Source organism: Dipodomys spectabilis, unplaced genomic scaffold (assembly GCF_019054845.1).
Source record: "Dipodomys spectabilis isolate Male_0828 unplaced genomic scaffold, ASM1905484v1 ptg000034l, whole genome shotgun sequence".
Lineage (NCBI taxonomy): Eukaryota > Metazoa > Chordata > Mammalia > Rodentia > Heteromyidae > Dipodomys > Dipodomys spectabilis.
The window spans coordinates 1,792,630-1,816,394 of record NW_024870711.1 but is presented as its reverse complement, the minus strand read 5'-3'; the positions used below and the strand labels follow the sequence as shown (position 1 = coordinate 1,816,394).

Genomic DNA, 23,765 nt, shown 5'->3' with positions numbered 1-23,765 from the left:
CTTCCCAACACATATATTTTTTTCGGGGGGGGGGTGTTAATTGGAGATAAGAGTCTCTGGGATTGTCCTGCTTGGGCTGGCTTCAAACTTCCATCTTCAGATCTCAGCCTCCCAAGTCATTACAGATGTGAGCCACCTGCACCCTGCTGGAAGTGGGTTTTTTCCTCGTTTTGTTTGGTCCTCCTGGGGCTTGAACCCAGGACCTGGGAGCTGTCCCTGAGCTGCGTTTTGCTCACAGCACTCTACCACTTGAGTCACAACCCACGCAGGAGAGACCATGAGACTCCTATCTCCAATAAACCACCAGAAAACCAGAAGTGGCGCTGTAGCTCAAGTGGTAGAACGCTCACCTTGAGCTAAAGAGCTAAGGGACAGCGCCCAGGCCCAGAGTTCAAGCCCCAGGGCCAACCAAAAAAAAAAAAAAAGAGTCACATACTTTCCTGCCCTGGGCTGTCTTCAAACTCTGATCCTCAGATCTTAGCCTCCTAAGTAGTTAGGATTACAGGCACAAACTACCAGTACTAAGCTGGTAGTTTTTGCTTTGTTTTGCTGATTTTTGTTGGTTGTAAGGTTTGAACTCAGGGCCTGGGTGCTGTCCCTGAGCTTCTTTATGCTCAAGGCTAGCGCTCTTTGGACTGAGGAGGTGCTTAGTGGTAGAGTGCTTGCCTCACATGCATGAGGCCCTGGGTTCGATTCCTCAGCACCACATAAGCAGAAAAAGCCGGATATGATGCTAAGCCTCAAGTGGTAGAGAGCTAGCCTTGAGCTGAAGAGCTGAGGGACAGCACCTAGGCCCAGAGTTCAGGCCCCATGACTGGCAAAAAAAAAAAAAAGTAAAAGGCTCTACACTTGAGCCATGGTTCCACTTTGAGTTTTTGAGTGGATAACTGGAGGTAAGAGCCTCATAGGGACTTTTCTGCCAGGGCTGGCTTTGAACCAAGGTCATCAGATCTCAGCCTCCTAAGTAGCTAGGATTACAGTTATGAGCCACCAACGCCCAGCTAGTAATTTTTATTAGGCACATAGCTTACCTTTTACTTTCCACTATCCCCAAAAAGTTCTCAGTTTGTCTGTCCTTGGTGGTTGGCTACCCAGTTGGCTACTGGCTTTGCAGCTTTTGGTTTCTCCAATTTTTAATATATTTGGTTATGGATTTATTTTTATTCTGCTGCAGCTCACTGACTTCAGATACTGTCCTCAACTTCAGGATTTTTTTTAAAAGTCTATATTTTGTATATCACTTTACTTTCACTTTTCCACTTTCTACTTTATCTTGCAAAGTTGCCTTCGTGGGATATTTGTTTTGTTTTTCTTTTTTTTTTTTTTTTTTTCAGTATTGGGGCCTGAACTCGGCCTGGGCACTGTCCCTCAGCTCTTCAGCTCAAGGCTAGTACTCTAGCCACAGTGCCCCTTCCAGCTTTTTCTGCATATGTGGTGCTGAGGAATCAAACCCATGGCCTCATGCATGCAGGGAAAGCGCTCTACCACTGAGCCACCTTCTAGCCCCTTGTTTTGTTTTTCTAACAAATTTGTTGTTCATCAGTCTCCTTCCAGTTGTATCTAATCTATTGTTAAATCTATCAGCAGAATTCTTAGTTCTAGATTTCCTATCACATTCTTTTTCTAATATATTACTTTTTAGTTTGATCACCAGCTGAAGTTACTAAGATTGGCCTTCCCAGCCATCTTGTTTAATAATCTTGTTTGTGGGGCTGGGAAGGTGGCTCAGTGGTAAGAGTGCTTGCCTTGCATGCATGAAGCCCTGGTTTGATTCCTCAGCACCACATAAGCAGAAAAAGGCAGGTGGCACTGTGGCTCAAGTGATAGAGCACTAGCCTTGAGCTGAAGAGTTGAGGGACAGCACCTAGGCCCAGAGTTCAGGCCCCATAACCAACAAAAATAATAAGAATAGTGCTGGGGGGATGGGGCTGGAAAGGTGGCTCAGTGGTAGAGCGCTTGCCTTGCATGCCTGAGGCCCTGGGTTCAATTCCTCAGCACCACATAAGCAAAAAAAAACAAGCCGGAAGTGGCGCTGTGGCTCAAGTGGTAGAGCGCTAGCCCTGAGCTGAAGAGCTGAGGGACAGCACCCAGGCCCAGAGTTCAGGCCCCATGACTGGACCCAAAAAAAAAAAAAAAAAAGAATAGTGCTGGGAAGGTGACTCAGTGGTAGAGCACTTGCCTTGCATGCATGAGGCCCTGGGTTGGATTCCTCAGCACCACATAAGCAAAAAAAAACAAGCCGGAAGTGGCGCTGTGGTTCAAGTGGTAGAGTGCTAGCCTTGAGCTGAAGAGCTGAGGGACAGCACCCAGGCCCAGAGTTCAGGCCCCACAACCGAACCCCCCCCCCAAAATAATAAGAATAATCTTGAGTTTGCCAGCTCTAATGTGTGAAGTTTATATCTGTTGTCCATTATTTCTCCTGGTTTTATTATGTGAGATCATTTTCGGTTTATCTGGACATTTTGTGCACTAAACATCTACTTGAAAAAAATATGTACAGGATAGTATAAAATATCTATCTTTTCTAAGTGGTTTTTATCTTCCTCTACTAAGTAATTAATAATTGAGGACAATTGCACTAGTTTTAAAGCATCAGTTTCTTGACCACCAGAATATAAAACTGTAGGCTAAAGATTTGGCAGGTAATTTTTTTGTCAGTTTGTGGCTTGAACTCAGAGCCTGGGTGTTGTCCCTGAACTTTTTTTGCTCAAAGGTACTTTGTTCTGTCACTTGAGCCACAGCTCCACTTCCAGCTATTTGGTGGTTAATTGGAGAACTGTCTCAGAGATTTTTTTGCCCAGGCTGGACCAGGATCCTCAGGTCTCAGCCTTTTGAGTAACTAGGACTATAGGCTTGAGCCACAAGTGGCCCTTGGATGGCATCTAGTCCTTAACACATGTTCATATTTCTATCTCAAAATAATAACATCTTCAGTTCTAGTGAAAATAAATGCATTGATATCTGAAACTTGTAGAGAGAATAAATAGCAAAAGCAGAACCTAAGATGAATTTTCTATGAAGCCAGGAGCCAGTGGCTCACTCCTGTAATCCTAGCTACTCAGGAGGCTCAGATCTAAGGATCTCAGTTTAAAGCCAGCCCACGCAGGAAAGGCCGAGACACTTTTATCTCCAATAAACCACTCAGGAAAAAAAAAAAAGCCGGAAGTGGTGCTGTGGCTCAAGTTGTAGAGCCCTAGCCTTGAACTGAAGAGCTGAGGGACAGTGCCCAGGTCCAGAGTTCAATCCCAAAGACTGGGAAGAAAAAAAAATTTTTTTCTATGAATTAGAGGGAAATTAAAACAAATAAGGATATACAAACTGTGCTGCTTAAAGAATATTTTTAACTTTTTAAGAATAACAAGAAGGGCATGGCTCACATGCTCACTAAATAAGCTAGCTGAGCGAGCAAAAACTCTGAATTCAAACTCCTGTAATGCAAGGAGGGTAGCACCTATTAAGGCAGGAATCATGAGCTTAAGATTGTGTTCAGATTGTCTCAAAACAAAATCCTCATGCCTGTAATCCTAGCTACTCAGGAGGCTGAGATCTGAGGATCATGGTTCAAAGCCAGCTCAGGTAGGAAAGACCATGAGACTCTTTTTTTTTTTTTTAATTGTGAAAATACTGTACAGAGGGCTGGGAAGGTGGCTCAGTGGTAGAGCACTTGCCTTGCATGCCTGAGGCCCTGGGTTCGATTCCTCAGCAACACATAAGAAAAAAGAAAAAAGCTGGAAGTGGCGCTGTGGCTGAAGTGGTAGAGTGCTAGCCTTGAGCTGAAGAGCTGAAGAGCTGAGGGACAGCGCCAGGCCCAGAGTTCAGGCCCCACGACCGGACCAAAAAAAAAAAAGAAAGAAAGAAAATACTGTACCGAGGACCATGAGACTCTTATCTCCAATTAACCACCAGAAAACGGGAAGTGACACTGTGGTTCATAGTAGATTGCTGGCCTTGAGCTGAAGAGCTCAGGGTCAGTGTCCAAGTCCAAAACCACCACCACCACCAACAACAAAAATCCACAACAAAAAACCAAAAGAGTACCTAAGCTTGTGCCAACACATAAGCATTCAATAATGCTTGTTGAGCCTGTTAACAGTGGTGAATGCTACATAGGAGGCTGACACAGAGGATTGTTTGAGCCTAGACGTTCCAGTCAGCTTGGGCTACATGAGATTTAATCTTCAAGGACAAAAATTGAAATTTACCCTGAAATGTTGAAGAATGAATAAGAATTAGACAGTAAAATAAGGTGGGAGGGCAGAGAATTCCCTTAGGCATAATAGTAAAATGTTGCAATAAAGATCATGGCTCCACACTGGGAGTAGTTGCACATGTAATCTTAGAATTAGGGAGGCTGAGGCAGGAAAAGATCACAAGGCTAGCTTGGGTTAAGATATTAAGACTATGTCTTTCTCTCACCCCTCTTCAAAAAAAAAAAAAAAAAAAAAGGATTCTTTTTTCTTTTTTTCTGGGGCTTGAACTCAGGATATAGGCACTTTTTCCGGACTTTTGCTCAAAGCTAGTGCTCTACCACTTAAGCCACTTCCGAAGTTTTTGGTGATTGTTGCAACCCACTGCCTGCTTCTTAATGTGCCTTGACCGGGAGCAACACTATGACAGAGACAGGACCACAGAACTGAGTGGTACCAGGGGACCTTTAGCCTGCTGCTGGCAACACCTCCCAGGGTTCCATTAGCCAAGATTATTTTGTTTTTTGTCGTTTGTGGGCCTGAACTCTGGTAATTTATTAGAAGTAAGAGTCTCAGACTTTCCTGCCTGGGCTGGCTTGGAACCTCAATCCTCAGATCTCAGCCTTGAGTTGCTAGGATTACAGGCATGAGCCAGCGACAGTAGGTTCCAAGAACTGAATTTGGCTATCCTGTCAAGTAAGGACAGAGTAGAGATCGAGTTTTTCCAAGGATATGATTCTGAAGGCATATTAGTAAAGGAAGAGGCTTGCTATGTGCATAGTGGAAAATTAATTGAAGGGATATATTAATGTTTGTGTATACATCCATAATCCCAGTACTTGAGTTGAGGAGATTGTTAGGATCCATCACGACCATCCCAGTGGACCTTGCAGAGGCAGGCAGGCACAAGAGAAAGATTATTATAAAGTTTATTAGAGGAGCCATATCTCCCCCTGAAGAGGGGACAGTATCTGCCCACATCCAGGTGAGTAGCTCTGGGGTAGTAGCAAGGTAAGTGTGCAGTAGGTCTGGGGGAAGAGAAGTGGCCAGCTATTGGGGGGGGGGGAGGTGGGAGAGGGGATTCGAGCAGGGAGGAGCTCAGGTCTGGGTGGAGCTGAGGATAATGCTAACAGAAGTTGAGCCTCATTAAGAGGCTATAGCCTAGCCAGGCACCAGTGGCTCATGCCTGTAATCCTAGCTAACTCAGGAAGATGAGATCTGAAGATAATGGTTCAAAGCCAGCCTGGACAGGAAAGTCTGAGAGACTCTTTATCTCCAATTAACCACTAGAAAACCAACTAGTAAATTATTAAAGTAAGATTAAAACCTAAATTGTTATTTAAAACCCATATTAAAGTCTTACTTTAGGCAATTCTGCCTCAAATCTGTACTCTTTAAAAATATAATTTATTCCATATACACAGTAGCAATATAATCAAGATGCCAACATAGCCTATCCTTTCCCTATCTTCGCTTTTTTTCTTGAAAGTTTTACCATGTAGCCCAACTTGGCCTGGAACAGTGCTCCTGCTACTTCAACCTCCCCAGTGCTGGCAGTACAGACATGCACAATACCTGGCTTTAATCTTTGTTTTTTGGGGTTTTTTTTGAACAGTCATGGGGCTTGAACTCTGGGCTTGGGCACTGTCCCTGTGCTCTTCAGCTCAAGGCGAGTGCTCTACCACTTGAGCCACAGCACCACTTTCGGTTTTCGAGTGGTTTATTGGAAATGAGTTTCATGGACTTTTCTGCCTGGGCTGGCTTTGAACTGTGATCCTCAGATATCAGCCTCCTGAGTAGCTAGAATTATAGGCGTGAGCCACCAGCACCCAGCCTGGCTTTAATCTCAATCAAAGAAAAGTAACTTTAATGTGACAGGGCTGGGAAGGTGGCTCAGTGGTAGAGTGCTTGCCTTGCATGCATGAGCCACTGGGTTTGATTCCTCAGTACCACATAAGCAGAAAAAGCCAGAAGTGGTGTTGTGGCTCAAGTGGTAGAGTGCTATCCTTGTTCTGAAGAGCTGAGGGACAGTGCCCAGGCCCAGAATTCAGGCCCCATACTGTGCCAAACCTACACCCCAAAAGATAAAGCAGGGAACAATATGAAAAGTTTGACCAATTGAATAAATGTTTAACATCATTGTACTATTATTTTAATGTTAATTTCTTAGAAAATATAGTGTTTTGAAATGCTTTACAATTAGTTCCGTTCAGTAAGTAGAGCTAACTTGAGCCACACATTAAAAAAAACCTTAATACATGGTACATGGTGCAAAGTACTTTAGAGACTACCAAGATGAAAGTCATGGTCTTTAGTCTTAAATTACATCCAGTTTCTTCTACTGGGAACCTAGATAAAGAACTGACAGTTCACAAAAAGAGAAGATACTTTTTGGGTGAAGATAGAGAGGGGGATGAAGTGATTAGTACTATTGCAGAAATATAAAGTGATGGTTGACACAATGTGAGGACAAGAAAGTAAAATTGACTAAGCCAAGTGTGTAGTAGAACTATTTTCCCAGATAGTTGCAGAAAAATAGTAATTGGACCAGGAGATGAGGAAACAGATGTTAATATGCTCATTACACTTCTCTCTCTTTGGACTTCTCCCTGTGGACTGTGAGTGAGCTGTGGACTTGCTCCCAGGGCCAGGGCTTGTCAGGCCTAAGTAACAGTTCCCCTTTGATGCTAGCCCCCAAGTGCTTCAACCAACTTGAACTTATTTAATTCAGCCTACATCTTTATGTACCTCTTTAACACTTATTAACCTTATCTGAGTGTGCTGTTTCCTACCAGATCCTTAATACATCACAGTTGTGCATTTTTTTTTTTTGTCTTTTCTTTTTTGGTACTGGGGATCGAACCCAGGACGTTGCACTTGCTAGGCAAGCGCTTTGCCACTGAGCTACATCCCAGCCCACAGTTGTGCATTTTTAAAATATTTTTTTATTGTAGAGATATTGTACAGAGGAGTTAGTTACATGAGTAAGGTAATGACTACATTTCCTCTTGAGCATTGTTACCCCTTCCTTTGTTTTTCCCCTACCATCCCTTCCCTCTCTGGTTGTGCTTTTTTTTAGTCAGTTGTGGGGCTTGAACTCTGGGCCTAGGTGCTGTCCCTTGAGCTTTTCAGCTCAAGGCTAGCACTCTACCATTTGAGCCACAGCACCACTTCCGGTTTTCTGGTGGTTTGGAGATAAAGAGTCTCTCGGACTTTCCTGCCCGGGCTGGCTTTGAACCACGATCCTCAGATCTCAGCCTCCTGAGTAGTTAGGATTATAGATGTGAGCCACCAGGGCCTGGCAGTTGTGCATTTTTTTTTAATATGGTATAATATGTGTATATAGTCATGTCTATATAATGCTGTGCTTGTAGATGCATAGAATATATGTGGAAAAATGCACATCGAACTGTTAATAATGCCTATCACCTGGAAATGAGAAGAGCAAGGAAAACATGGGCTTTTATTTTTGTATATACCACTTAAATTCTTTTTCTTTTTTTTGTCAGTCGTAGGGCTTCAACTCTGGGCCTGGGTGCTGTCCCTGAGCATTTCAGCTCAAGGCTAGCACTCTACCACTTGAGCCACACAGCAACACTTCTGGTTTTCTGGTGGTTAATTGGAGAGTCTCACGGACTTTCCTGCCCGAGCTGGCTCTGAACCGTGATCCTCAGCTCTCAGCCTCCTGAGTAGCTAGGATTACAGGCGTGAGCCACTGGCACCTGGCTTCACTTAAATTCTTTTTTTGGGGGGGGGGAGGGGGGTCCGGTCGTGGGCCCTGAACTCTGGGCCTGGGCGCTGTCCCTCAGCTATTCAGCTCAAGGCTAGCACTCTACCACTTGAGCCACAGTGCCACTACTGGCTTTTTCTTTTTGCTTATGTGGTGCTGAGGAATCAAACCCAGGGCCTCAGGCATGCAAGGCAAGTGCTCTACCACTGAGCCACCTTCCCAACCCTCCCTCACTTAAATTCTTTTTTTTTTTTTTTTGTCGGTCGTGGGGCTTGAACTCTGGGCCTGGGCGCTGTCCCTCAGCTCTTCAGCTCAAGGCGAGCGCTCTACCACTTGAGCTACAGTGCCACTTCCGGTTTTCTGGTGGTTTATTGGAGATAGGAGTCTCACGGTCTCTCCTGCCGGGGCTGGCTTTGAACCGCGATCCTCAGATCTCAGCCTCCTGAGTAGCTAGGATTACAGGTATGAGCCACCAGCGCCCGGCCACTTAAATTCTTAATAAGCTTGTATTTCAAAATTTAAAACAACTGAAGTTTTTTAAAATACACCAAGAATATCAATCCTAGTGTAAGGTTAGTAAACTCACTGGCAGTAAAGATGAAACCTCTACCAGTCAACAAAATTACAGAGAAAACTTCTCAACTTTTTAAAAAACAATTTAATGATAAATACATATTGGTAGAAATGAGTAAATTCTCAAAGGAAGTTAACATCTGAGGACTCTCCATGTTCATGGCTCCCAGCCCTTCCCTCCAGGCTGATGGGGCAACTGTAGACCCACCAAACCAGCAGACTCCTCCACGGAGCGCTCACCCTTGCCATGAAATTCCTGATGAAGGGCCACGTGCTCCCGAATGCTGCGCAAGAGACAGAGATAGGTGGCAGCTTGGAAATGAAGCTCATGTTGGGCTCGGCACAACTTCTCACTGGTCACCTACAGTGCGAGAAAGGTCAGGTAGTCTGTTAATACCTCAGTTACAGAGAAAGTGTTAACAAACTTTCTCAAGAAAACAATCTGCACACAGAAAATGCAGACATGTACATTTATTCTTAGGAAACTTGACCTCCAGTTTAATCAGAAGTCTTTTTGTTGCTACCTAGGAAATATAATATTCTCTCTCCTTCAAAGAAATTAAGGTCTGCTTTGTATTTCTGTGAGCTTGGTTACAAATCAAAAACTTTTTTTGTCTGAAAAATAATAGCTTTGGTCTCAGATAACAAAATAAAGATTATATACAAGTGCTATGCATATATTTAAAGCTGCTCTCTTTTTTTGTTTGTGGAGCTTGATCCTAGTCACTATCCCTGAGCTCTTTTTGCTCAAGGCTGCACTGTACCATTTTGAGCTGCAGCACCAGTTCCGGTTTCCTGGTGGTTAATTGGAGATGAGAATCTCATGGACTTTGCTGCCCTAGCTGGCTTTGAACTGTGATCCTCAGATCTCAGCCTCCTGAGTAACTAGGATTACAGGCGTGAGCCACCAGCACCTGGCTTAAAACCTAGAATTTTGATATTACATGTGTGAAAGTGACAGTCAGCTACTCTAACCAAATTGGTCTTCTGGGGGGTTTTTTGCATAGGGGTTTGAACTCAAGACCAGGCGTCTGTTCAACTTGGTTGTTCAATTGGTGCTCTACTTAAGCACACCTCCAGCCCAGCTTTTTGCTGGTACCCTGGAAATCACATAGTTTTTTCCTACTTGCAACAGAGCTTCAATCCTGAGTACCTAGCATTACAAGTATGAGTCAACAGACCACAGCTCAAATTATTCTTTTTAACAATCAAAAATTCAGGAGAGAATATCCTTTTTTTGTTGGCCTGTACCGATTATACAGTGTATAAAATCCATTTCTTTCATATAACACCACATATATAGAAGTTGAGAGAAAAATTCAATATAGTATAGGAGTGCTGAGCCTGCATCATGAGTCAGAGAAAAAGGTTAACAAGATGAATAAGGATAAAAGGCACAGAAAATTGCATTTTCCCTATAGAAAACTGGGAAGTTCCTTAGCTGATTTCCAGCTTCCTAAGGAAAGCATAGAGAAAATGGGCATAGTTTTTTTTTTTTTTTTTAGTTAGCTCTGAGCCCAAAGAAAATAGAGACCCCTCTATATATTTATAAACATTACAGAGTGGTATTAGTAGTTTCATTTTTCCTAAACTGGGAATACAATCCAGGAGTAAGTAGATAAACTAATATAACGCATGCTAAGCAAGCACTCAACTTCTGCCCTCCATCCTCAGCTCTGGAATTTTTAGCATGATTTCCAGAGGAATTTCATGGCAACGACCAAGCCTTTTGTTCAAAGGCAATAACCATATCACCTCCTTAAGAAATCTTAGAATGGAGTTCCATTACACTTAGAATAAACTTTAAATTCCTGCCTACACCAAACTTTAAATTCCTGCCTACCACCTACTTCAACTTCCTGAACCTCATACTTTAAGGTTCAAGCACTTTTAATTGGACAGAAACTACTATTAGGGGCTGGGAAGGTGGTTCAGTGGTAGTGTTTGCCTTGCATGCATGAGGCCCTGGGTTCGATTCCTCAGCACCACATAAGCAAAAAGAAAAAAGCCAGAAGTGGCGCTGTGGCTCATGTGGAAGAGCGCTAGCCTTGAGCTGAAGAGCTGAGGGACAGTGCCCAGGCCCAGAGTTCAGGCCCCAAGACCAGACCCAAAAAAAAAAAAAAAAAAGAAACTACTATTACACATCTCTTAAATGTATACATTTTATATATGCTTCTAAGACTTCAATGAACAGTTTAGTACATATATATAAACAGCATGGTTCTCAAGTTTAGGAGGAGAGTGGAGAAAGGCATACCCTGCATACTGTGCAATGACAGTGCATTAAACATTTCCTCCTGACCTAGCTGCCTTCCTGCCTATTACAGCAAATATGTAGTCTGTTGCAAACTGAAAACAATGAGAGTTGAAATAAGTTTGTATCCTGTATTGAAGTCTTTTGGACCTAAATGATTATTTTTCTCCTAATAGAGCTCCAAGGTCGTCCACTGAAAACAATACAACTATCTGGAACATCTGCCTAAGAACCCTGCCTATGGTTATACAACGTCTTCAGGCCTTACAAGATGAGGTAATGGTATGATGGATTTCTTCTCAGTGTCCCTGCTTCCTTTCATAAGCATCATCAGACTCCATGTTGCTGGCAGAATAGTACTCTATGATTCTGCTGTATACACTGGAGCCCAACCACTTGTACATGGTGACTGCAATTTGGTTAGATCCTCTTGAGAAGGTATCAACAAAAAATTCATCCTTTCCTTCTGAAATCTCTTATAATAACCATATAAGTTTAACAGCTAGCCCAAGGCAGTGAAATTGAGAGGCCACAGACAAAACTGTGACATGTCCCTGCCACTGTTCCCTAGCTACTTAGCCTTCTGCTTTATAAATGTTGAAATGGAACAAGTCATCACAGGTGAAGGGCAGGAGCATGGTCATTTCCTTAAGGGCCATTTACTTACCAATTCCAGGTTCCAACTTAAGGTCCTCTTTTTTTTTTTTTGGTTGGTTGTGGGGCTTGAACTCTGGGCTTGGGCTCTGTCCCTGCGCTCTCCAGCTCAAGGCGAGCATTCTACCGCTTCAGCCATAGCACCACTTCCAGTTTTCTATTGGTTTATTGGAGATAAGAGTCTCCGGACTTTCCTGCCTGGGCTGGCTTTGAACCATGATCCTCAGATCTCAGCCTCCTGCGTAGCTAGAATTACAGGTGTGAGCCACTGGCGCCTAGCCCTAAGGTCCTCTTTTCCAAGGCCCTCTTTAACTCCTATTACATACCCTTAGTAGTCAAGTGTTTCACCATTATTTGCATGGTTGCTAAGGGGAACTCCAAGCTTTATTTAGTACTGAAGAACATCTTATTGTAGGTATTTGGCCTAAGTTCCCAGCACAAACGGTCCCTAACATTATGACCTTTTTTTTTTTTTTAAAATTGGTCCTGGGGCCTGAACTCTGGGCCTGGGCGATGCCCCTCAGCTCCTCAGCTCAAGGCTAGCGCTAGCACTTGAGCCATAGCTCCACTTCCAGCGTTTTCTGCTTATGTGGTACTGAGGAATCAAACCCAGGGCCTCAAGCATGCAAGGCAAGCACTCTACCACGGAGCCACCTTCCCAGCCCCACATTATAACCTTTTTTTTTTTTTTTTGGTCAGTCGTGGGGCTTGAACTCTGGGCCTGAACGCTGTCCCTCAGCTGTTCAGCTCAAGGCAAGTGTTCTACCACTTGAGCTACAGCACCACTTCTACATTATAACCTTTTAAAAGTGCATTTTAGTTGTAAAGGGAGGTGACTCAGAAATTTAAAAGTTAAAATGATGGCTTTTCCTGTTCCCAACTGCTCAAAGACTTAGGTTCCTTGGCAGAAGCCCTAACTGACTCACCAGTGTACTTTTTCCAAGCCAGATCCTTCACTCCAAAAGAAGCAACCGAGTGTGAGGATTTACTGGGGAGCCCAGTAACCTAAATTATAGGGTTCTGGGTGTTGTTTTTTTTAAACTCCTTGTTTTGTACAGGTAAGTGTCTCTGAGCCTCAGCAGCTCCATTTGAAAAAGGAATCGATGTTTCAAGCTACCAGCCTGGATTTCACAAAAATACTTCCCTAGAATAGTCTCCTTCCTGTCTGGTCTGAGAGCAAATGCTAGCACGACCCCATTCCATTGCGGTACCGATCCAGAGAGTACTATTTTACAACCGTTCCTACTCTCCTGAAGCTCCAACTACCCCACCTCGTCCGCGATACTCTCAGCCTGACACCGGAGAGCTTCCGCCGGGGATTCTAGCGCCTCCAGAGGCTGCGGTGTGACGATCGCGGTTCAGAGGCAGCCAGGGCAGGAACATCCGGGGTGTCCTTCTCTCCAACTAACCATCAACAAGCCGGACGCGGGGCTGAGGCTGACGTACGGGGAGCTCGTCGGAGCGCAGCGCCCACACAGCGCAAGCCCCCAGGACCCGCACAGAAGCAAAAGCTGCGCCCGCGTCAAACACGGGAGAGGGCAGAGACCCTCAGCATTTCCGCCGTTCAACGGACTCCACGACGCACCCCCGTCTCACGCCACCCCACCCGGCCGCACAGCAGCCAAGCACGTTCCCGCGGCTCCACCCTCCGAGCGCAGCCGCAGCTCCCGGGCGCCGCGCCCCGCGGGTCCCGGGCACGTCCGCAGCCCAGCGCCCCGCACGCGGCTCGCGGGCGAGGCCCGGACCCCTGCCCTGCCCCCGCCCGGGCCTCCCTCGCCGGGACGGCTCCGTACCCGGTGTGCGCGGAACGTCTTCACGAGGTACCGGTAGGCCGCGGTGTCGCGGTACGGCCGCCCGCTGGCCGCGCTTAGGTAGCGCAGCTCCCGCAGAAGGCCTCGCAGCGTGCGCGCCGGGGACCCCAAGGCCGCCATGCCGCTGTCCTCTTCGCGAGCCCGCAACCAACGGCGCCCTTGGCCTCTACCAACACCTCCCCCCTCCGGAGCTCCCCCCTCGGCGCGGACGGCCGTGGTACGGCCCGACGGCCCGCCGCCGCCGAGCCCGGCCGCACACGTCCGCTTCCCGGTTCTCGGGAGGGAAATGAGTCGAACGCCGAACGGCACCCTAACGAATTGAGGGCGAACCAAGCGAAAGCCGAGCGTAGCTAGGTACCAGGTCTTCTGACACCTGCCGAAGGCTGCGTAGCTTTAGACGGCGCGAGATGGCTGGGCGCTGAGTCGGGAGGGGGCTAGCGGGAGGTGTGGATGTGATAAGAATATGCGGAGAAGACAACTGTTCAGCAACTTGGCGGAAGGAGGTCAGGATCCATCCAGACGACCTCCCCGTTCCAATGAAGGAAACGGAGTATCCGGAGTCTGGGAAATCGCATCCCAACTGCTAATCAAACCACATACACCATTCTTGCTATTCAAAAGGAGTAAAGGGATCTGGGAAGATTTAGAGAAATCCTCATTAGAGGGAGAAAAAGTCGGCATCACCCCAGATGGGACTCGAACCCACAATCCCTGGCTTAGGAGGCCAATGCCTTATCCATTAGGCCACTGGGGCTCCTGCAAGGCAGGCGCTCAAACAGCATATTCAGAAGTTTTTTTCTTTTGGCACGTCATTGTCACCTGGCTTTTTCGTTGTCCTATCCTGGCAAACCACAGAGACTGTCAGTACGAAGGGCGAGGCATGCTGGGAGTTGTAGTTTAGAGAAAGACCGTTCGCGTTACGAGTCCAAAGCTTTTTACCCTCGAAACAAGACGGACGCAGGACGAGGGCGCGCGCGTCTTCGCGCACGCATTCGTGTGTGTGCTCCAATCCTGCGCCTGCGCAAGAGCGGACGGCGTGCGTCGTCGTAGCTCCCAGCGTGCTGGGTCAGCTGCCCAGACCTTCGGGACGCGCCCTCTACGCCTCGGCTCCTTTGGCTTTCGCCGGAAACAGCCGTCGCTTCCGGTGCGGCGGCCTTCCGGCCTCAGCCTCGCCCTCACCGGCCGTCAGGTGGCGTCCGCGGCGGTCAGTCTCTGTTCCGGTGTAAGTGTGTGGGTCGTGCTGCGGTTACGCGGCCCGTGGTCAACGTGGACGGCAGGGCACTGGCAGCTACCTAAGAGAAATCAGAAATAGTTTAGTTTGGTTTCTGGTCCTAATTCTATAGCTCTGGCAAATCTGAGGCTCAGCGACGTTACCCTTTGCTGCTGGGGGGGGGGGGGGTCGTCCCCGGGGGTCCCCGCTGAGGCTAACGGCGGGTCTGCTGGCCATGACCTTTACTTAACCTTCATCTCTCACCATTCACTTCTGGACGCTCATCCCTTCCAATGCCACACCCACAGGTGGTTCCCTCTGCCTGAACCCACTTGAGTAAGTGTTGGCCTACTCTGGAAGTCTAGTCTGCATTGCTGTAGGCCTCCTGGACGATATGGCAAGGTGAAAGTTAGGCACTTTTATCGCCTCTGGGCCCTTTCATTTACTCAGTCACATCTCCTCGCCCTGCCAGAGTTGTCTGTTTCCTTCATCCTCCTGGAAGACCAGTCAGCTTGAACAACTGCCTGACACCTCAGACATGGCAGCTTAGTTCATGGATCCTAAAAAGACGGTCACCTTGCCTTATTGGCTACTACCAAGCAGGGATGACAAATGACACATTAATGGTGCATTAATAAATAAAACAGCCTTTTGGAAACCTGATGAAGCTGCAGAGCACCTAACCCACCTACCCACAGGAGCTCCACTCTCTGCTCCATCCATCAGTTGCTGCTATTTAAAAGTAAAACCTGGAAATCTACTTTTTTTAAATGCTGTATATTTCCTTCTAAATTCTAGCCATTGGTTAATATTTTAAAGTGCTCCATGCCAAACAAAATTCTTACCTTAGAAACTTCTAGTTTGTGGAAGAAGAAAAGGGTACAATCACTATGAAAAACAATAATAAAAATATAAATAACAATAATAAAAACTAGCATGTCACTGATGGCTTATACCTATAACCCTAGCTACTGTGGTGGCTGAGAGCTGAGGATCAAAGTCCAGAGGGAACCAGAGCAAAACTACCTGACTCACAAGGCTTGGTTCAATGTTAACAGAGTGAAAAAGTCCATTGAGAGTGTAAGACCCTGAGTTCAAGCTCCTGGTACCTGCAATAAATACAGGTATATAGCCAAAAGAGTTGAAAGCAGTCACTCAAACTGATTTTTTTTTTTTTTCTGGTTGTGGGGCTTGAACTCTGGACCTGGGCGCTGCCCCTCAGCTCTTCACCTCAAGGCTAGTGCTCTACCACTTGAACCACAGCGCCACTTCTGGCTTTTTCTGCTTATGTGGTGCTGAGGAATCAAACCCAGGGCCTCATGCATACAAGGCAAGCACTCTACCACTGAGCCAACTTCCCAGCCCCATCAAGCAGATTTTTTGTTGTTGTTGTTGTTGTTGTTATTGTTTTTTGTCGTTGGTTGTGGGGCTTGAATTCTGGGCCTGGGCGCTGTCCCTCAGCTCTTCAGCTCAGGGCTAGCACTCTACCACTTGAGCTACAGTGCCATTTGGATTTTTCTGCTTATGTGGTGCTGAGGAATCAAACCCAGTGCCTCATGCATGCACTCTACCACTGAGCCACCTTCCCAGCCCCTCAAACAGGTTTTACTTTTCTTTTTTTTTTGGTCGGTCGTGGGGCTTGAACTCTGAGCCTGGGGGCTGTCCCTCAGCTCTTCAGCTCAAGGCTAGCACTCTACCACTTGAGCTACAGCGCCACTTCCGGTTTTCTGGTGGTTTATTGGAGATAGGAGTCTCATGGTCTTTCCTGCCCGGGCTGGCTTTGAACCTCGATCCTCAGATCTCAGCCTCCTGGGTAGCTAGGATTACAGGCGTGAGCCACCAGCGCCCGGCTTTTTTTTTTTTTTTTGGTTCCGTTCGTGGGCCTGAACTCTGGGCCTGGGCGCTGTCCCTCAGCTCTTCAGCTCAAGGCTAGCACTCTACCACTTGAGCCACACTGCCACTTCCGGCTTTTTTCTTTTTGCTTATGTGGTGCTGAGGAATCAAACCCAGGGCCTCAGGCATGCAAGGCAAGCGCTCTACCACTGAGCCACCTTCCCAGCCCTCAAACAGGTTTTATACATATACATTCATACCAGTATTATTCACAAGAAGTAGAAGAAAGGAACCCAAGAATCCATCAACAGATGAATGGAAGGACACATTGTGGTGTGGTATAAGGTTCGTGCTTATACTCTTAGCTACGCAGGAACATAAAATCTGAAGGATCCTATTTGAGGCCAGGTTGGGCAGAAAAATCTGTGAGACTTCATCTCCAAAATGACCAGCAGAAAAGCAGGACTGAAAGCATGACTCAAATGGTAGTGCACCAGAGTAAGCAAGCTGGGTAAACCCAATATCACCAAAATGAATATTATTCACCCTTAAGAAGGAAGGAGATCCATGCTACAGTGTGACAGAACATTGAAAACCTGCTAAGTGAAATAAACTAATCACAAAAGGACAGACGTTGTATGACTGCATTTATAGGCGTTAATTAAGTCCGCTTCATGGATACAGAATAGAATGTGCTTACCAGATTCTGGAGGAATCTAGGAAAGAGAAATTGTTTAGTGGAAGTAGAGTTTTGCTTATTAAAATGAAAAACTGGAGACCTGTTTCCAACAATGTACATAAACTTAACACTTTAAAAAGACGGCTAGTTATATTTTATGATACTAGGTTTTTACTACAGTAAGCAAATTAGAAGTTTCTCTGCAATTTTGTTTTGGTTGGTCATGGGTCTTGAACTCTGGGCCTGGGCGCTGTCCCTGAGCTCTTCAACACAAGGCTTGTACTCTACTACTTGAGCCACAGCACCACTTCTGGTTTTCTGGTGGTTTATTAGAGATAAAAGTCTCACAGACGTTCCTGCCCAGGCTGGCTTTGAACCTCAATCCTCAGATCTCAGCCTCCTGAGTAGCTAGGATTACAGGCGGGAGCCATTGGCATCTGGCTGACAGTTTGGGTTTTTTTTAAACTGTTGTCAGATAACCTCATTTAGAGTCCCCTATTAGGGTAACTAAGATTATCTCGGGTGATGCATATACATAGAGTACTTTTTCAAAATAATTGGGAAGGCCCCCTGTAAAATGAGAGACTTTGTACAGTCATGATTATAAAGTCACACTTGTCTGCAAGTTTCAGGGAAAAGGTGAACTCATTGGATTTATGTAGAAAGGTTCCCAGAGTACACAGCTTGTGGGCCCTGTGAAGCCAATTGTGAGAACCACTACCACTCAACATTTGCACCATGGAACCTTTGTACCCTTTGGCCCAGTTACTTTATTGAATTCATTGATCTGGGAGAACTCTTTTATGCTTTTCTTTTCAAATTATATTAGTGAACCTGTTCTCAATTCATTGGTACAGAATACTGGTATGGTGGGAATTAACCAGCTTGAAGCATATATGGGTTCCAAAGAGGGATTTGGCCCATATTTTTTAAATATACAACAAGTTTCCAGAAGCTCCTGCGCCAATCACAAATGTAGGAGTGTTTTCCTGATAGTTTCTGCTGGTTTCGGAGAGATAACTAAGGACTTCGATGGTTCAGAACAGACAGCAACCTCCTCTCCTCTGTAGGGGACCGCCTGCTTCACCAAGGGTGAAGGTGCAGCCGGAAGAGGCTTTCCACACTGATTACACGTTAGAATTTCCCAGAAAAAAACAGAAAATCACCAATGCCTTGTATACTCTTTCTTTTTTTTGTCGCTTGTAGGGCTTGAACTCTGGGCTTGGGCACTGTCCTTGCGTTCTTCAGCTCAAGGTGAGCACTCTACCGCTTGAGCCACAGTGCCACTTCTGGTTTTCTAGTGGTTTATTGGAGATAAGAGTCTCAGGGACTTTCCTGCCTGGGCTGGTTTTGAACAGCGACCCTCGGATCTCAGCCTCCTGAGTAGCTAGGATTACAGGCGTGAGCCACTGGCGCCCAGCTTTTCATATTTCTTATTAATGTTTTTGCCATGCAAGGGATTGAGCCCAAGGTTTTAAAATTTTATTTTGGTCAGTTCTGGGTCTTGAACTCTGGGCCTGGACCCTGTCCCTGAGCTCTTCAGCACAAGGCTCACACTCTACTACTTGAGCCACAGCACTACTTCTAGTTTTCTGGTAGTATATTGGAGATAAGAGTCTCAGAAACTTTCCTGCCTGGGCTGGCTTTGAACTGTGATCCTCAGATCTCAGCCTCCTGAGTAGCTAGGATTATAGGCATGAGCCACTGGTGCCCAGCTGTGTTTTAAGTTTTTGCTTTGCTTCAGTATGTTTTTGTCTCAAATGTATACCCAAATTCAAGCGCTGCTGTCTCATGACAGATGAGCAGTGGAACTAGTGTGGTTGTACCAATATTGTAGATATTGTGAGAACCATAATATCCTGGTTTCTCTTTTTCAGGGTCTAAGCTATTCAAAAATATCTCTTAAGAACCCCTTTTTTCTTTTCTTTCTTTTTTTTTTTTCTTTTTCTTTTTCTCTTTTTCTTTTTCTTTTTGCCATTCCTGGGGCTTAAACTCAGGGCTGGGCACTGTCTCTGAGCCTCTCTGTGCTAAAGGCTAGTGCTCTGCCACTTGAGCCACAGTGCCACTTTGGGCTTTTTCTGTTTATGCAGTACTGAGGAATCAAACCCAGAGTTTCATGCATGCTGGGCAAGCACTCACCCACTAAGCCACCTTCCCAGCCCAATGCTCATATCTTTTTTTTCTGACATCACCAACCACTGTGACATCTCATCTGTGCTGTTCTTCCAGCTCTGTGAGAGGAATTTTTCAATAACAGTGTCTTGTGCCCCAGGAAAGGGTGGAGACAGGAATGGCCCTCCTATGGTCCCCTCTTTCTTTCTTTCTTTCTTTCCTTTCTGTCCTGGGGCTTGAACTTGGCCTAGGCTCTGTCTCTGAGCCTCTCTGTGCTCAAGGCTAGTGCTCTACCTCTTGAACCACAGCACCACTTGCAGTTTTTTCTGTGTATATGGTACTGAGGAATTGAACTTAGGGCTTCACGCATGCTAAGTAAGCACTCTACCACTAAGCCACCTTCCCAGCCCCTGGTCCCATCTTTACACTGTCAACCATAACAGTAACTGGCTACCTGGAGATCCATACAGGGGATCTGGAATGGCAGGGGGTAGGAAAGGGATGGAATTAACCCAGAGAGAATAAAGTTGGGAATAGACATGCACACCCCCTCTGCTTCCATCAGTAGTGAGGCTGCCTGCTCATACATGTCCATTCTATTCTCATTTTTTTTTTTTTTTGATCCAGTCGTGGGGCCTGAACTCTGGGTCTGGGTGCTGTCCCTCAGCTCTTCAGCTCAAGGCTAGCGCTCTACCACTTGAGCCACAGCGCCACTTCCGGCTTTTTTCTTTTTGCTTATGTGGTGTTGAGGAATTGAACTCAGGGCCTCAGGCATGCAAGGCAAGCGCTCTACCACTGAGCCACCTTCCCAGCCCTCTATTCTCATTTTTGTTAAGAGGCTGAGACTCAAAGTTAGTCCCTAGTACTTTACTCATTGACTAGCACTCTACCAACTGAGACATGCCTCCAACTCCATGTGTACATTCTAAACAGAGATTTGTCAACTGTGTTAACTATGTAACAGGGATAAGAATCTTGTCCCTTCCCACAAGCCTTGGGATTTGTTTTTCGATGGTGTACATGTGCTACTGAACCAATGTAGTATATACATAACAAAGCATGCAAAAATAGAAAGATTTTTTGAGTAATTTTTTGAAAATATTTTTATTAACAGTAAAAAGTCCTAATTTCTTTCAGTAAAGAAACAGTATTGTTTATTTATTGAAAACGGTAATTCAATGTTTCACTATTTTGAAAATTCCTTGTTTAGCACATCATTTGAAGCAAAACAAAATCACATAGTGATAACCATTTCTAAACATCCATTTTCAAATTTCTCTCTTGGTAGCTTAAGTTGCATTTCAAATGGCAGTTAGTGTCTCACTTAGAGCTTAAAAGAAAAATCACTTAAAGAGACTCATTAAGAAGGTTCATTCCCCACCCCTTACCACCCTCCCAAGTATCAGCTAAAGGCTTTGTCAATCAAGGTTCAGTAAGAAAACTAGAAAGCAATTCAGACCTGGGAAGCAAGGATGCCCGAGGCGCTGTCAGTGAACTGCACGGTCTAGAATCAGGAGTTAAGGGAGTTACAGCCATGCAGCCATTCAGAATATTGGAGGTTGGCTGTCGCCGTCACCTAGGGTAGAAAGATACAGGAACCCCCTGTATTTGACCTCAGTGTCTCAGTGTTCTGAGGTAGGGTGGATGCCTTCCCGTTCTCTAAGCACTGCCAGAGAAACAATTAAACCACTTTTTCCTCCCTCTATTCCACCTTCACGAGTACACTGTCAGAAAGAAATCACATCCGGGACCTTGAAGGCAAAGGAGTTTGGGACATGTATTGTCTATGCTTTTCATCCTTGTTCTGTGCAACCTAGCCTGGAAGGACGCAGGAATGAATGCTGGTGCCCCAAACCACACAGCAGGGCACTCCCAAGAGCTTCCTGGCATCAAAGGAAAGGCTGACAAAAGAACAAGATTAATTTTACCTTTGACAACTCTTATAGGTGTCATTGCATTGCTACTTCCCATTACATAGCAATTACACAGCCGTTGAAAGGTCTTATTTTTAATCAAATCAAAACTCTACTGATAACATCCTGTAGCATTTAAATTGTAGAATAAAATGCCACTATTAACAAGCAAGCTGGACTTGCTGGGGACTCTCTCCCTATACCACTTGCTAAGTTCTCCAGTGACTTCTTCCTTCCCCTGCTGGAAATGGGGCGGTTCACACAGCTTCCTTAGGAAATGCTGGACCGTCTTCTTTTTTTTTTTTGTTTTTTGCTTTTTGGCAGTCATGAGACCTGAACTCAGGGCCTGAGCACTGTGCCTGAGCTTCTTGTGAAGCTCAAGGCTAGCACTCTACCAATTGAGCCACACCTTCTGGCTTTTTCTTTTTATGTGGTACTAAGGAATTGAACCCAGGGCTTCATGCATGCTAGGCAAGTACTCTACCACTAAGCCACATTTCCAGACTCTGGGCTGGAGCTCTTCACTGCAGCCTTCTGCTGAACAGGGCCAGGGACAAGCACAAAGCTAAGCAGCACCTTGTTGACTTCTACAAATCAGCGTGAATGATGCATTCTGTCCTAGACCTGGATGAAATGTCTAGCTTTTCAGTCTCTTTTGGTAACATACAGTTAGGAGTTTTGTCATGTTTTTTTTTTTTAACTCTAATCATTTCTTTAAAAATACCCCTCTCCCCAACTCATCAAGTGTCATCCAGTCTCATACTGAAATGTCAGATATTTAAAGTTTCTCCTTTCCTCCAGCTGGGAGGTCTGAGGCAGAAGGATCACATCAAGGATGTCGCTCGCATCCCTCTCCCGCTTGATAGCCGAGTCCCTGCTGGAAAAGCAGAGACAGGCCTCCTCCGCTTGACAGGAATGCTGGACACACATCAAACCGGAGTGGCAGATTCCACAGTGTTTCATTTCTCTTACGCTTCCTCGCGGTTTTACAAGACCTCATCTGTCACTGGAGATCTCTCCTCTGTCATTCCCTGGAGGACCAGTGCTCTCTAGCTGTGAGCGGTCCTTTAGTTCCTAGGTGTCCTTTCGCCTCCATCATATCTCTGCTTCCTTTGGATGGATTCTTCCTTTTATCTTTTGCAGTGCTAGGAAGTGAACCCAGGGCCTCGTGGATTTTTTTCTTACAATAGCCAAATTGGCCTCCCCTCACTGAGAACCAGTGAGGTCCACAGGGACTCTGGGAGAACAGACCCCATTGGGCAGGCCACTGTCAGGCCTCTCTCCTAAAGAGCTTGCACACAGGTCATCTGTACACTGTTTAGGGTACATCAGACAACAGACCCCAAGTCCTTGAGACAGTGACTCTCTGGAGGGCTGCTGTGTTTGGTGTGAGGTGAAGAGGGTCACCCCGTCCCTCTGCTTCTTGGAGAGAAGGGGAACTTCCCGCCTCGGAACAACTGTTTCCAAAGAACTCCTCTTCCATTCTCAGGGTGCAGCCTAGCGGAAGATGCAGACAGGTGCTTCAGCCCACAGCTACAGGCCACCATGATCTCTGTTCCTTCGGGCGCACAGTTGAGCCCACTCCGCTTCCCTTTAGAATGCAGAAGAACTTGGCAACGACTGTTTTGTTCTCAGCCTTTGGGGTCTGTGGTGACACTGGCACAGAAAGAGTCCTGTTTTCAGCGAGGTTTCCTCGGTTATATCTCTTCTTCATGGAAAGACCCACTACCTGTCCTTGCATTAGGATAGCGGATGGACCAGGGGTGGCACCAGTTTGCCTTAGGGAGGGGGCTGTATGAAGACAGTGAAACATGGACAATTAGTGACTTATTATGCTCTTATACTAATATCACTAAGATTTTAACAAAACACAGAAGATGCTCGTTTTAGACAATCAGACGTGCAGAGAGACACCTCTGTCAACACAAACCACCTTCAAGTGTTGGTGAAAACTTACGAAACACACAAAAAAGCACTTTTCTAAAGCATGACTGCGCTGACACACGAGGAAAAGGCCATGGGGGAGGCAGGGGCGAGACAGTCCCCGACACACTCTGCCCCAGACTGCCTCTGGCAATCACCAGGAAAGGAAGCCCCTGGCTAGCAGGATGGCAGGAGAGACCACAGAGTTCTGCGCAGTGCCTGCCGCGCCCCGCTCCACACCCACCAGTGTGACTTCGTTTCTGGGAAAGAAAGAAACTAGCATTCCTTGTAAAAAAAAAAAAAGAAAAGAAAAAAAAAGAAAGAAACTAGCATGTGGACTAGAGGTGTGGTTCTGAGTTAAAGCACCTGCCTAGCAAATGTGTGGTCTTGAGTTCAAAACTCAATCTCTCTGTCTCTCTGTCTGTCTGTCTCTCTCTCGCTCTCTCTCTCTCTCTCTCTCTCTCTCTCTCACACACACACACAACCACACCAAAAAAACCCACAACTATCCCTGATCTTCAAAAGATTTTTTTTTCTTCGATCTCAGCTTTGGTGAGTGGCAGACTGGAGACCATCCTACAGGAGTTCTTAACCCCCAGCATTAACTACTTGTATATATAGCTAAGATTCTTTCCTGCTTCATGAGCTAAAAATCCAGTTTGAAAATGTCTTGGGTTGGCCATGTACCCAGGAGACTGGAAGAAGCAAACTGGCTATTCTTTCAACTTAAGCCTTAGCTGGACACTACTGGCTCACACCTGCAACTCTAGCTTCTCAGGAGGCTGAGATCAGAGGATTGTGGTTTGAAGCCAGCTGGGCAGAAAAGTCTGAGAGTCTGATCTCCAGTTAATCAGCAAAAAGCCAGAGGTGTGGTTCAAATGGTAGA

General features: G+C 45.9%; 1 protein-coding gene and 1 non-coding gene across 4 annotated transcripts; both read right to left on the bottom strand.

The window, feature by feature from the left end:
• Window positions 1-8,557: 8,557 nt before the first annotated feature.
• Window positions 8,558-21,370, bottom strand: Fmc1 (formation of mitochondrial complex V assembly factor 1 homolog). Of its 3 annotated transcripts, XM_042677060.1 has the most exons (3): window positions 21,366-21,370; window positions 13,192-13,333; window positions 8,558-8,851 (listed from the first exon to the last, which is right to left on the bottom strand). In XM_042677060.1, exons 2-3 carry the CDS (start codon window positions 13,327-13,329, stop codon window positions 8,648-8,650), a joined length of 342 nt encoding a protein of 113 aa, XP_042532994.1. In that variant the 5' UTR covers window positions 13,330-13,333; window positions 21,366-21,370; the 3' UTR covers window positions 8,558-8,647. The 3 variants fall into 3 exon arrangements, with proteins under 3 accessions (XP_042532994.1, XP_042532995.1, XP_042532993.1); XM_042677061.1 differs by lacking the exon at window positions 21,366-21,370 and having other exon boundaries at window positions 8,558-8,848; window positions 13,189-13,434; XM_042677059.1 differs by lacking the exon at window positions 21,366-21,370 and having other exon boundaries at window positions 13,192-13,424.
• Window positions 13,891-13,963, bottom strand: Trnar-ccu. The gene has a single exon. It is a non-coding gene; the product is annotated as a tRNA-Arg (tRNA).
• Window positions 21,371-23,765: the final 2,395 nt, after the last annotated feature.

What these genes read in the sequence shown, in the direction of transcription:
- Fmc1 (XM_042677060.1), bottom strand. Translation starts at nt 13,329, where the DNA reads ATGGCGGCCTTGGGGTCCCCGGCGCGCACGCTGCGAGGCCTTCTGCGG. An exon ending in AGACGTTCCGCGCACACCGG is followed by an intron (nt 8,852 to 13,191) that starts GTACGGAGCCGT and finishes CTCGCACTGTAG; the next exon opens with GTGACCAGTGAGAAGTTGTG.